Source organism: Symphalangus syndactylus, chromosome 3 (assembly GCF_028878055.3).
Source record: "Symphalangus syndactylus isolate Jambi chromosome 3, NHGRI_mSymSyn1-v2.1_pri, whole genome shotgun sequence".
Taxonomy (NCBI): Eukaryota; Metazoa; Chordata; class Mammalia; order Primates; family Hylobatidae; genus Symphalangus; species Symphalangus syndactylus.
In genome coordinates this window covers 113,355,820-113,369,112 of record NC_072425.2, presented here as the reverse complement: position 1 = coordinate 113,369,112, position 13,293 = coordinate 113,355,820, and the positions used below count along the sequence as shown (strand labels likewise).

The window sequence follows — 13,293 nt, the reverse complement described above, 5'->3', positions numbered from 1 at the left end:
TTTTATTTATTTTTATTGAATTGTCAGAGTAGTTTTACTATTTTGACATTTAGAAATTACAGAATGAAACATTAAGTAGAAAATAAAGATTGAAAATTGATATTTACAGTTTTAAGATGAAGACATAATTCATTATTTCACAATTATAGAATTATAAATTATATATCTATGTAATAACCGAACAACAATTATCTTTCCAAATTATAGTTTCCAAGTTTTTTGTTCTTGCATCCTTTTTATTTAGGATTTTTTTTTTCTTTTGGAAAATTTTTGTTCAGCAAAACTGATGAAGATATGTTCAAATTAAATATTTTTTAAGCACGAACTGAGTATATGTTTTAAAAACCAAAATCTATTATGTTTAAATACAGTGACATAATTAGAAACACAGGTAAAACATTTTTACCTCCTTAATATGAAAGTATACTTTTGGATACAGTTAATAGCTATGATTTTTGTCACCTTTTCAAGACTATAACTATAAAGTTCATTTGTTAAAGCCACTGCTCCCTCCTGCCAGTCTTCAACCAACAGGTTGTAGCAACAAGGAACTTCCTGCTTCAGTATCTTTCAACTCTCTCAGGTTGGATCAGTTTTCTTCTCTGTCTCACGTTTTTAAACCAGTAAATTTCTTCATTTGTAGATTAATTATAGATTTTCTTTTTTTAATTAAATTTTTCCCTCAGATATTTAAATCCTATTTTTATTACATATTAACAGATGTCTTTTTTGTCCCAACTATTGTCCTTTGACCTCTGTTTCCTCAAACTACTGAATTTTTAATTCATTTACTTTTTAATTTTTGAACTACAGATTTTTAAAATATGCAATGTGAATTCCCCTTTGCATCTTAGGTGAGTTTTATCGGTTTTCCTTTTTTTTTTTTTTTTTTTTTGAGACAGTCTAGTTCTGTCGCCCAGGCTGGAGTACAATGGCACGATCTCAGCTCACTGCAACCTCCACCTCCCAGGCTCAAGCAATTCTCCTGCCTCAACCTCCCAGGTAGCTGAAACTACAGGCATGTGCCACCACACCTGGCTAATTTTTGTATTTTTAGTAGATACGGGGTTTCACCATATTGGCCAGGCTGGTCTCAAACTCCTGAGTTCAAGTGATCCGCCCGCCTCAGCCTCGCAAAGTGCTGGGATTATAGGCATGAGCCACAGCACCCAGCCTCAGTTTTCCCTTCATGTTTTCTTTATGGCTTAAGAAGTATATCTACGTTTCTTTTGGCTAAGGTTTAGGCTAAGGTTAAAGATTAGCTGTAATTTGAATGAATCAAATCTATAAAAAGTATTCTAGATGCTACATAAACATTCTCATTTTCAAATCAAAAGTAGGAGAGAGGAACATAACAGTATATTCTAAACCCCTTTCAATAGAGGGGAGGATATATTTGTAAAACTAGCATATCCCAAAATACAAAAAGTAATTAAGAAGTTAACAAACATTAGAAATGTAGCATTTGGACCTGGGTGGACCAAAGAAACCCAAACCATAGCTGACCAACTCTCTTAACAAGGCTCTTGGAGCTAATCCCTGCACAGCAATATGTTATCTAGCAGAGAGTTAATATTTATTCTGTGCAGTGCTGGTATTGAGTATCAAAACACCACAGAACAATCATGTTCCAAATCCTGCATTTATATCTTTGTTTTGCTCAGGCCTCAAACAGATTCCATTTAGTGAGGAAAGAGAATTCTTCGAGTTGTCTGGTTATGCTGGGAAGAGTCTGTGGAGAAAGATTACCTCTATCTTTATTCATTACAATGAAAAGAGTAGTTAATCTACTCAGTAAGTCACATCTGTCACGTCTCTGGATTGAAGGATTAAACAAATGCCTCAGATGGCAGGTTTATTGAGGCTTAGAGCTGCAATCTTGAATGACTACGAGCATAGTGTCATTTTGCCTTGACACATGTGAAAAGATATTTCAGAACTGAAGCACTAAATTTGCCTGGTGAACAGTATACAGCTCAGTACACTTGTATCACAATTGTATCACAATTTCTGTCCTGGTACCACTTAGATTCATATTGTAGAAGCTTGTCACCATGGACAATCTCATACTTTAGTCTAGGTTAAGATCAATGGGCCAGGTGTGGTGGCTCACGCCTATAATCCCAACACTTTGGGAGGCCGAGGCAGGTGGATCACCTGAGGTCAGCAGTTCGAGATCAGCCTGGCTAACATGGTAAAACCCTGTCTCTACTTAAAATATGAAAAATTAGCCAGGAGTGGTAGCGCATGCCTGTAATCCCAGCTGCTCAGGAGGCTGAGGCAGGAGAATCGCTTGAACTTAGGAGGCAGAGGTTGCAGTGAGCCGAGATCATGCCATTGCACTGCAGCCTGGGCAACAGTGAGACTCCATCTAAAAAAAAAAAACAAAAACCAAAAAACAAAAACAAAAAACAAAATGAAATGCTAACCATTCCCTTTCTCTGCTAAGTCTTGACTAGTTTAGCCTTTCATAAGACTTAAACATAGCCTAACAATAGAATAAAATATTTGAGTTGAGGATCATGTTTGTAATCTTTGTGTCTCCAGTACATTTGCAGCTATTATTTCTGTCATATGCAGGTGTTATGGAACATGAGACTTTTATTACATAAATTACTTAGGTTTCACACTAGAATCAGCACTCTTAGAAAAATGACTTTATCTCAGCAGGCACTGACTTATCTCATTCTTTTCTGAATTCACCCATCTTCCCCATCTGCTCTTGGGGCATATGCTCTTATAAACATATTATACGATCCCTGAAAAAAACCACTCCCAGTTGAATCTTTAGTTACTACTGTTACTAACCTTGCAGATATTTACATTGGGTTTTCATGATATTCCAACTGATTTCAAGTTCAAGAAATCCCTTCTCCTTCTTGCTTTTTCATTTTCCTGGCCCCAAAATATGAACCTTATTGTTCCTGAGTTCTTCCTGTCTTCTTGCATATTTTGTGAGAGATTGTCCCCCCATTTTCTTTGTTTTTAATAGCATTTCTTGTTTTTAGCTAGATTTGGCTTTCTTAGGTTTCTGGTTGCTTATCCTGTACATTCCTTCTGTTGTTGAATTAGACCAGTTTCAGAATATGCTAGTTACATCAGCCATCCATATATCCATGCATCCTTCCATCCAATAAATTTGCTGTGCAAATATTGACCGGGCTAAGCAAGCTGAAGAGTACAAGATATGGCCATGATTAAAAGTTCAGATGTTATTCTCAGTGCAGTGGGGGAGCTACTTGAGAGTTTTTTCTTTTTTTTTTTAAAGTGATAGAATACGGTAATCTGATTTCTATTTTGTAAGATCAACTTGGTGCTGTAGGGATAATAAATTGAAGGGAGGAGTAGAAGCAGAGAATTTATTTAGAAGGGTGTAATTGGAATCTAAAACAGAGTCAATCCCAGAGGTAAGAAAACAATCATGTTCCAGTGATAACAGAATATCTTGTATCAGAGGGACCTACTGCTGAGAACAACTACAAAAGTTGAATAAAATATGTGAAGTAACAAATTTAAGATATAAGGGAGCAACCAAGGCGTGAGAACTTGAGTGGCCACAGTCCTGGAGAGATGGATATTACACGAGCTGTGCCGCATGTCCATCTTGACTTTAGCCTAAAGTTGTTTGTCTATTCACATCCTAGGTGTAGATACTAAGCAGAAAGTTGTGGAGGTGGGGATTTTTATTTCCTTGGGCAGAAGTTGGAGCTTGGAACTGCCACTGAACAACAGACAAATGTGCCTGGAGTTGTGCATGCAGTTTTCCTATACGGTCGTTGCCAACTCTAAGTCATCTGTAGCTCAAAGCACAGTCCCATAAACAAAGCTGAAAGCAGCAGGGAAGAGGTAAAACAGCTGATTGACAATTTCACAGTCTAGTCCTGGAGAGATAGAGGTTAGAGTTCAAGGGCAAACAAGGTGAAGGGGAACTGTAAACACTCCAGGTTTTTACTTGAGACCCCTGAAAGACATTATCTTTGGAGTAAGGGAAATTCAGAAGATTAATACAAAAAAAGGCCTAAAAGTAGTCCCCTAAATTGTGTGAGGTGATTTTCTAGTACTCTGACTGACTGCCAAAAGAAAAATCTACTCTGCAGAAAGGTAGCCTCAGAGTTGCTATAAATTTTCATACAGAATGTCTAGTATACAGTAAAAAATCATCAGGCACATCAAGAAACAAGATTGAATGACTGAAATCAAGAAAAATGAAAAAGACAATTGAAACAAACTTATGGGTGATAGAGATTTTGGACTTTTAAGCAATTATAATAGGTTCAAGAAAATGGAAATAAATATGAATATTACTAGAGAACTGAAATACATAAAATTACTAGATTATTGGAATATGTTAAAATTCAAAGGCTGGGTGTGATGGCTCACACCTGTAATCTCAGCACTTTGGGAGACCAAGGTGAGCAGATCACTTGAGCTCAGAATTTCAAAACCAGTCTGGGCAACATGACGAAACCCAGTCTCCATAAAAAATACAAAAATTAGCCAGGTGTGGTGGCACACACCTGTAGCCCCAGCTACTTGGGTGGCTGAGGTGGGAGGATCACTTGAGCCTGTGAGGCAGAGATTGCAGTGAGCTTAGATCGCACCACTGCACTCCAACCTGGGTGACAAGAGCAAGACCCTGTCTCAAAAATTAAAATAAAATAAAATAAAATAAAATAATAAAATAAATTAAAGTAAAGAGATTGCAGTGAGCTTAGATCGCACCACTGCACTCCAACCTGGGTGACAGGGCAAGACCCTGTCTCAAAAATAAAATAAAATAAAATAAAATAAAATAAAATAAAATAAAAAAATAAGTGAAGTAAAATAAAAACTAATAAAAGAAAAGAAAAGAAAAACAAAACAAAAAAACATAAAACTGCAAAATATACATTCTTATCATACACCCAGAGGAGTTATATTAAATTAACTGTTTTCTGAGCCATAATTTATCTCAGTGAATTTCAGAGGATTTAAATTGTGTAAAGTATGTTCTCTAACCACAGTGGAATTAAGCTAGAATCAAAAATAAGAAAAAATGACTAGAAAATGTTTATATGAGTGAAACTGAGGAGAATTTCTAAATAACCCATGGATGAAAAAAAAAATCACAATTGAAATTGAAAAATATTTGGAAAGTACTGATAATGAAAATATAACATATAAAAACTTGTGCTTAGAGGAATAGGCTTAAATAGGCTTTTGTGTATTTTAAAAAAGAATAGAGGCTGGAAATTGGTTACCAAAACTTTCATCTTAAGAAGCTATGAAAAAAGGAATACATTAAAGTCAAAGTAGAAGGAAAGAAATAGCAGTAAAAATTCAATAAAATTGAAACAAATATACGATATAAGAAAATAAAGCAAACTAAAAGTATTTTTAAAAAGATTAATGCAATTGATAAGCTTCTAGCAAAACTATTCAAGAAGATCAAAAGATAATATAAATTACCAATGTGAGGAATGAAGAAGAGGCCAAGTGTGTATATCTCACAGACATTAAAAATCCTAAAAGAGGATATTACGAATAACTTCACATCTACTATACAAATTTGAAAATTTAGAAGAAATGGGAAATTTATTTTAAAAAATTGCTCACCATAACTAACACAAAAAGGATGGAAATATCTGAATATCTGATATTTGCTAAAGAAATGTAATCTATAGTTAAAAATCATCCCATTGCAAGCCCATTTTTAAATTGTTTTCTTCTTATGGGTTTTTAAGAATTCATTGTGTTTTATGGATAAGAGTTGTCTGTCAGATATTTATAATTTAATTTTAATTTTCCCACTCTATGCTTTTTTTTTTCTTTTTTTAAACTCTCTTAAATTCTGACAGCTCATTCCCTGAAACAGGAAAGAAGGTGGAGTGTATAGGTATTAACATAATTAGGCTGGTCAGTTTGGTGGTGGTGAAATGAATTTCTTCTCTTCTAATTGTGTGTTTTTCATTTGTGCATAAAGTAGGGATAGTATTGTAACCTAACTCACACAATTATTGGGAGGATTACTTATCTTCTTAATGTATATAAAGCTCTTAAAACAGGGCTTAGCACATATTAATTACATTTTTAAATGTTGATTGCTTTTACTTATTTTTTCGTAAACCTTCATTTTATGGATCACCATTATCAACTGAAAAGGTCTAAATTCCTTAATATAGTTTTTAAGTTGTTCTACTTCTTGGCCCAGACAATCTTTATAAGTCTGTTTGTCTTCTGTTCTAGTAAAAGTTCCTTTGTTAAAGAAAAGAAACCGTTAAAATTAGCACAACTTATCCTTACGATAATATAACAGGATTCCATACACATTCAAATGCAGGAAACTAAATGCAGCCCAGTTTTGTATGGATTGAAATTAATAAATCAGGAAGCAAGATTTTCCCTACATTTCTTATCTAGTAACAGCATAGTCTCCTGTGCTGAATTGTCTCTGGAGAGCAACTTTCCTGACTTCATTGGTGAAATTGTAGCCTTTTGATTCAAGACAGCACTGCTAATTTCTGTGTCTTTTAGATGAAATTTCAAGAGAGAATTTTGAGACTACTGGCCAGCCAGTAGCTTGCCTCTTCCTTCCTCTGTTCCAATCAGCGACAGCTAACTGCAGGTTCCCCTAGGCTTACTCAGAAGGAACAATGGACTGAGCACAGGACAAGCTAAAAGGGGTGTTGAGCTTGGTAGATAAATTGACTCGCATGCTAACCACACCCTTATCATTCATTTTCTTCCCAGTAGTACTGCTGCTTCTAGCCTGACAGATTTTAACCACTGCCTATATTGACTCCCTTGTGACCTTTCCTATCCCATAGTTTGGTGAATTCACTAGACTTGCAGACATTTCTAGAGTATGTTTTTTTCCCTTTCTGGTAGTTGCCAATCATGTATATTGATTAGTGTCGCCTTTATACAGCCATTACAGTGTTTTGATTTTCTATGTATTTAGTCTTCATGAAGTTAATTAGAGATTTGTGAAAGAGTTGAGTGAAAATGAAAATGATTGAATTATGAAGTTCTTACTACAAATATGATCTCTTATATTCTCTAGTTCTAAATAGAAAGTCCATAAGAAAATTAATTACTTTTAGCAAGAATTGTCTGTTTCTGTGATTCTGTGCTAGAATATACTGGCTTCTGTTTTTTGTTGTTGTTTGTTTTTCTAGTTTAAATATTTGGTAATAGCTTTTAGAATTCTCTGGGGACACCAAATTCAATAGCTCATGATTTGGATTCATGATAAATCATGAAATTTGGATTTTATTACTAGTTGTATAAAACCTCCCACTGGAAGGATAGGATTGAAAATTTTCTTAAATAAGTGATGTTAGACTGATTATTTTTATTAATGAGAGAGAACTCTTGTTTTTCACGATTTATGGGAGGGCTCATTTTAATTAGTTTGTTGATCTGCGGTATTGAAGTAGAGTTATATCTTATATAATTACATCATGTAATTCAAAAGAAGTCTCTAACCCAAGTAACTCAGTATTAATGTTCTGTCCCTTCAGAGGATAGAAAGTTAGTTTGACATGCTGTACCCCACATATTCAGAGAAACAAAATATATACTCTAGATAATCAAAATTTACCTATTTTTATCTACTTAAACATTTTTCTTAGTCGTTATCAAATGTATATTTTGAATGGCTGTTCTTTACATATTAAAATACTTATATTTTTGATGGCACAGTGGGAAAATATTTTTTTAATTTTTTTTATATTTGATTCTTTCTTCTTCCTTTTAGGGTAGAGCCTGGATCAGAGTAGCACTCATGGAAAAACATTTATCTGAATACATCTCTACAGCTCTGAGAGACTTCAAAACAACCAGGTTTAAAAGTCCTTTTAATTTTCTAATATATATTTGAAAGAATCACCTAAAGACTTAGAAATCAGAATAGGATGAAGAATCAGTTTCTAAAATCTTCAACTGTTTTATTTCCTCCTTTTGTTACTACTCAGATAAATCCACTGTCTTCTTAGGAAAATGTAATTTGTCAACTAAACATACATCTACCTTTCTGTAAAAAGATACACATTATGCCTGGAATATCCTTTTTCTAAATCATTTCTGATTCGTACTCTTTCAACTCTTGAAGCTTCATTCTCCCCATAGACTGTTCCCTGATGGATTTGAAGATTTAAGTATGAAATTTCAATAGCATCTTTTTTCTTTTCACCACCTCAGTGTTTCCTTATTTTTTTGCTTGTAAAGAATATACATTGGCTGGGTGCGGTGGCTCACACCTATAATCCCAGCACTTTGGGAGCAGATCACCTGAGGTCTGGAGTTCAAGACCAGCCTGACCAACATGGAGAAACCCTGTCTCTACTAAAAATACATTAGCCAGGCGTGGTGGTGCATGCCTGTAATCCCAGCTACTCGGGAGGCTGAGGCAGGAGAATAGTTTGAACCCAGAAGGCAGAGGTTGTGGTGAGCCGAGATCGTGCCATTGCACCCCAGCCTGGGCAACAAGAGAGAAACTCTGTCTCAAAAAAAAATATATATATATAATTAATAATTTACTTATTTAATTCATATGTATAATTAATTATTGCTTATCTTTTTAGAACAATCTAAACCATTATTTTTCTTGGATTGTATAAAATGACATCCTGTGCCATGTGAAAAATAGGACTTTGTTAATTTTTTATGATGGTAGAAAAAGGTACATATTAGGACAACAGTCATTCCTAATTAGCACTCATCTACTGATCTTTATTTGTAGAGCCACTTTTCTTCATATCAAACGTATTTGTAAATGAAAAGATTTAATAATTTTAATAACTTAGACATAAACTGTTTAATATAGTAGCCACTAACACATGCCATATATAAATTTAAATTAATTAATATTACACAAAATTACAAATTTAGTTTCTCAAGTGCTGTATCACATTTCAGATGTCCCATTGCCACATGTAGCTAATGGTAACCCAGTCGGACAGATTTAGAGTGTTTTCCTCATCACAGAAGGTTCTACTGGGTGAAGCTGCCTGAGATATTTCTAAATTACCATTCTTTTTTCTACCTCATTAATCATATTTCTGAAAGAAAAGAAAATAATTACAACTATAAACTAGTTTTGATAGAAAAAAATAAGCACAAAGAAATCATATCTCTGAGATCTCAACTTCCATATCCTAATGCAGGGTTTGACATTCTGGATTTTGAGAAAATCTGGGCATTTATTATGGCACATTCTTTCAACTAACTAGCTGGTACTAATTAAGTATCTTTATTTAGTTGCCTCTATCTTTATTGGTAATATAATAGTAAACTTTTAATTCTGAGATACAAAGAAAATAATTGTCGTGATTATAAGTTTGACCAGGATAGAAAGACTTTCGGCTAAAAGAAATATTTGCATAAAGTAAATCTGATATATACTTATTTAACTTCTTTTCAAGCAACATGACACTCGAGATATTTCTAAAGATAAACAGTGAGATGATGATAAACCCTTAGACATTTGAAATGAACTTTATAAAATGAAACATTTATCATTACTGAGTTTCATTATGAAACTTAATAAGCATTGAGGATACTAAGGCTTTGAAAATGAAAACAAAGAATAGTATCAGAATCGAGTAGCTCAAATCTAAAAATCCTACATTAATTAAATCAAAATCGTTTGCATAGTAATCATTTCCTATGCAAGCACAATATTGAATCAAAGTTATGATAGTCTTTTCCAAACAGAAATTAAATAATTAATAATCTCTCTAAATTGTTAGTCTTGTTTCTTAGTTTAAATGATTGGGTGGGGTAGAAATAATTCTTGAATAGATTATTTTTAGAACAAGTAGTTTAAATATTTAAAGGAAATGCTTTCTGCCTTGTTCTTAAGTGTTAGCCGTGCTTTTTCGTAGAAAGGAAATGATTCAGCTCTAAAAAAGTACATGAAGTAAAAATATTCCTGTAACCATACATAAACATGCAGTCTTCAAACAGAAACACGGCTTAGCGTACGATGTTTATATATATGTATCTAATACATAGATATATGCACACATGCATATAATATTTACACATATACATTTATTGAATAATAGGATTTAAATGTGAATATAATGGCTTTGTAACTCTCAAGAAAGGAAGTAAGTAGGGAGTTATTTCAGGGTTTTTATCTTAGAAGTTAACTAAAAAAAAAGGAAAAAAAAATCTTATTTTTTCTCCCCCTATTTACACTATTTGTTTTTTTACTGAGATGAAACCAAGGAAATTTCTTAATTCTAATTAAATTTGATTGCAAACTTCTAGTCAAGACAAATATATTCATAAGATTAGATTTGTAAAATACAAACAATTAGAAAGAATATTTGTACCTTACCTTTTATCTGGATGCTTCCTGAAGTGAGTACTCCTAGAAGGATGAGAAATGATCTCTAATCTTTAGGAATCTAGAGAATATCTGAATAAAGTAGATTTCTTCATGTTCTACTCTTCACAGATAAAGAGTAATGATAGCCTTTAAAATGGTAATACAAGTGTTTATCCCAGTACCAGAGGAGGAGCTACATGAACTAAGGCAGGCAGGCTTGAAAGCACTAATCAGTGAAAACCCAAGGATAAGTTTGGGTGGAGGAAGGGTGGGAGTAGAGATAAAATAAATTTTGAGTACATGACTATGGCTTCAAAGCATTGAAGAAATATGTATGATCTTTTTGCTAAGGTGTAGGACATCTTAATGAGCAGTTGAAAAAACAAACAAAAACCTCGGAGAGTTACATGGCTTAGGGATTGGGGTATAATTGAAAAATAGCCAGAGTTGAGAAGTTGGCAGAGTGAAGATTAGAATTTAAGTTAAAAAAAAAAAAAAAAAAGAGAGAGACTTGTTTTGGTAGGTTACTGGGAAGACCTTCAAATGAGAAGTGAAGTAAAAACTGAATTAATTTGTTCAAATTTTTAATTTCTCTTTACCCACTGACTAAAAAATAATTAGTAAATTTAAATTAAAAATACCATATGATATTTCAAACAAAATTGAAAATGTAACAAGAATTTGAAGTAATAAATATGGAAAATATAGAGTAAAGATAAATTAGCTTTATGGAAACTCATTTGTTTACTTTGCAATTTTATCACAGTATTTAATTTATAATGAAAAATTTGTGTTCCAAAGAAATATTAATTTTCACAATGTTTTAGCACAAATTGAAGGAAGGAGTAAAGTATAACATAAAACTTTGTAAATTACTGAGCTGTCACAAAGAGAAAAAATGAGTTGACAAACACTTTTCTCAATTACAGAAAAGTAGACAGAATAGTGATAAGTAACCAAAATCTTTTAAGAGTTAAGAATGCATTTTGGAATCTGAGTATGTATTGTGGGATCTGGCCAGCAGCCTGCAATGCAACGGGGCTCTCTCTTTGTTTTTAGGTGGATTGGCAGGTTGAGAAATAATAGACACACACAAGATAGTGAAAGCTGGGTCCAGGGGGGGTCACAGCCTTCTGGTCCCGTGGTGCCAACGATGCACTAGATATACCAGCATTTATTATTAAGTTTAGTGAGGGAGGGGGCAGGTTAGTGAGGGATTTAGGGTCATTTGATTATGAGGTGAGATAGTCACATGGGGATGAAGTAATTCTTTTTTTTTTTTTTTTTTTTTTTTTTTTTTTGAGACGGAGTCTCACTCTGTCGCCCAGGCTGGAGTGCAGTGGCGCTATCTCGGCTCACTGCAAGCTCTGCCTCCCGGGTTCACACCATTCTCCTGCCTCAGCCTCTCCGAGTAGCTGGGACTACAGGCGCCCGCCACCACGCCCGGCTAATTTTTTGTATTTTTAGTAGAGACGGGGTTTCACCGTGGTCTCGATCTCCTGACCTCGTGATCCGCCCGCCTCGGCCTCCCAAAGTGCTGGGATTACAAGCGTGAGCCACCGCGCCCGGCTGAAGTAATTCTTTAACATAACATTTGTATGTAGAAGTACAGTACATTTGTATGTAGAAGTACAGTGTACAGAGATAAGAATTTGCAATATAGTGTGTGTGTCAGTAATTTCTAACAGAGCCTTAAAACAGAAACACAATCTTTCCATAACCTATGATTAGCAAGATATTAATCAGCAGTAACAGTTGCCACAAAAGCTGGTTACAAACAATCTATGGAAACAGGATGTGAAGCTCGACAACGGGTTAGACCAGAAATTCTCAGAAAGGAGTATGCCTTAACCCTAAAGAGGCCTAGAAGAGCCATGGCAAGATGAGGGCGTTTATAGCCCTGTCTTATCCATATGGACAGATGCCCCCCATGCATCCATTTATAGGCTCTCCACAAGGGTCGCATTCCATTCCCAGAGCTGTGAATATCTGCTTTTCTTGGATAGGAATCTTGGTGATGTGAAACCTCCCTGACTGCATGTCCATTCATAGGCTCTCTGCAGGGGGAAGCACATCATGCGCTGTTGGCTTGTTCTGGCAGTCCAACCTGACATTCTCTTTACACAATCCTGCATGCAATTTTGTATTTACAATAATCAGGAGCATTTCATCTTTTATTCCATAGCAGTAGTTTCAGGGGTTCTCCCTACATCTTTCTCTATTCCTTTCACCATGAGCAAAAAGTTTGACTTAAGTAAAAGGCAGCAAATTCAATGCAATAACTCCAGTGAAGCCACAGGTAGTGTGAAATGCTATAAAGGATGAGGGAAATATAAATATTATATATATAATATTATAAATATATAACATTTAATATATGGCATATATTAAAGGACTAGAATGTGGGCATTAATAGATATTTTAATAATTTCTCTTTAACTCTTAGAGACAACAGAAGCCATTGGAATAGAAGCATTTCATCAGAGGAAGGACAATATTGACTGATTGATTGATTGCTTTGTCACACGAGTTGTCCTGTTAGGAATAAACTGTAGAGGGCAAGGGCAAAAATCAGAAAGGTCAGTCAAGAGGCTATTGCAACAATTCCAGTGAGAGATGGTGACTTGAGCAGAAAGGCTTATTAACTGACCAATTACTGAAGGGAAGCTGGAGGGAATGGAGAATGGAAAAGTTTTGAAATGGTCTGTGTGGAGTAAGTGCATGATATTGGAAGGAAAGTCATTGACAAGGAGAGAATAGAGTAATATAAAGGAAATAAAGACAGGAATTATCATTAAAATACTTGATGATTGCATATAGGCAATTGCAAAAAGGAAGAGTAGGAATACAAAGAATACTAAGAGAATACTTGCTACAAGTGCCAAAAACAGGCAAAAATTAATTGATTAATTAATTAGTTTTTTAAAAAATAAAAAAATAAACCACGTTCGGAGTAATTATCACTTTGGGAAATC

At 34.3% G+C, this 13,293-nt stretch overlaps 2 protein-coding genes across 13 annotated transcripts in view; one reads left to right on the top strand and one right to left on the bottom strand.

The window, feature by feature from the left end:
- ABCB1 (ATP binding cassette subfamily B member 1) overlaps positions 1-11,572 on the bottom strand; it is a 220,939-nt gene extending 209,367 nt beyond the window's left edge. The window contains exon 1 of the mRNA XM_055272791.2: positions 10,328-11,572. The gene's annotated coding sequence lies outside the window, so the exon portion shown is untranslated. The remainder of the gene's footprint in view (positions 1-10,327) is intronic.
- Positions 1-13,293, top strand: part of RUNDC3B (RUN domain containing 3B) — a 206,080-nt gene that overhangs the window by 81,464 nt on the left and 111,323 nt on the right. For all 12 annotated transcript variants that reach the window (XM_055272827.2, XM_055272825.2, XM_055272829.2 and 9 more), the window contains one exon: positions 7,739-7,824. In XM_055272827.2, coding sequence (XP_055128802.1) covers positions 7,739-7,824 — 86 coding nt within the window. The remainder of the gene's footprint in view (positions 1-7,738; positions 7,825-13,293) is intronic.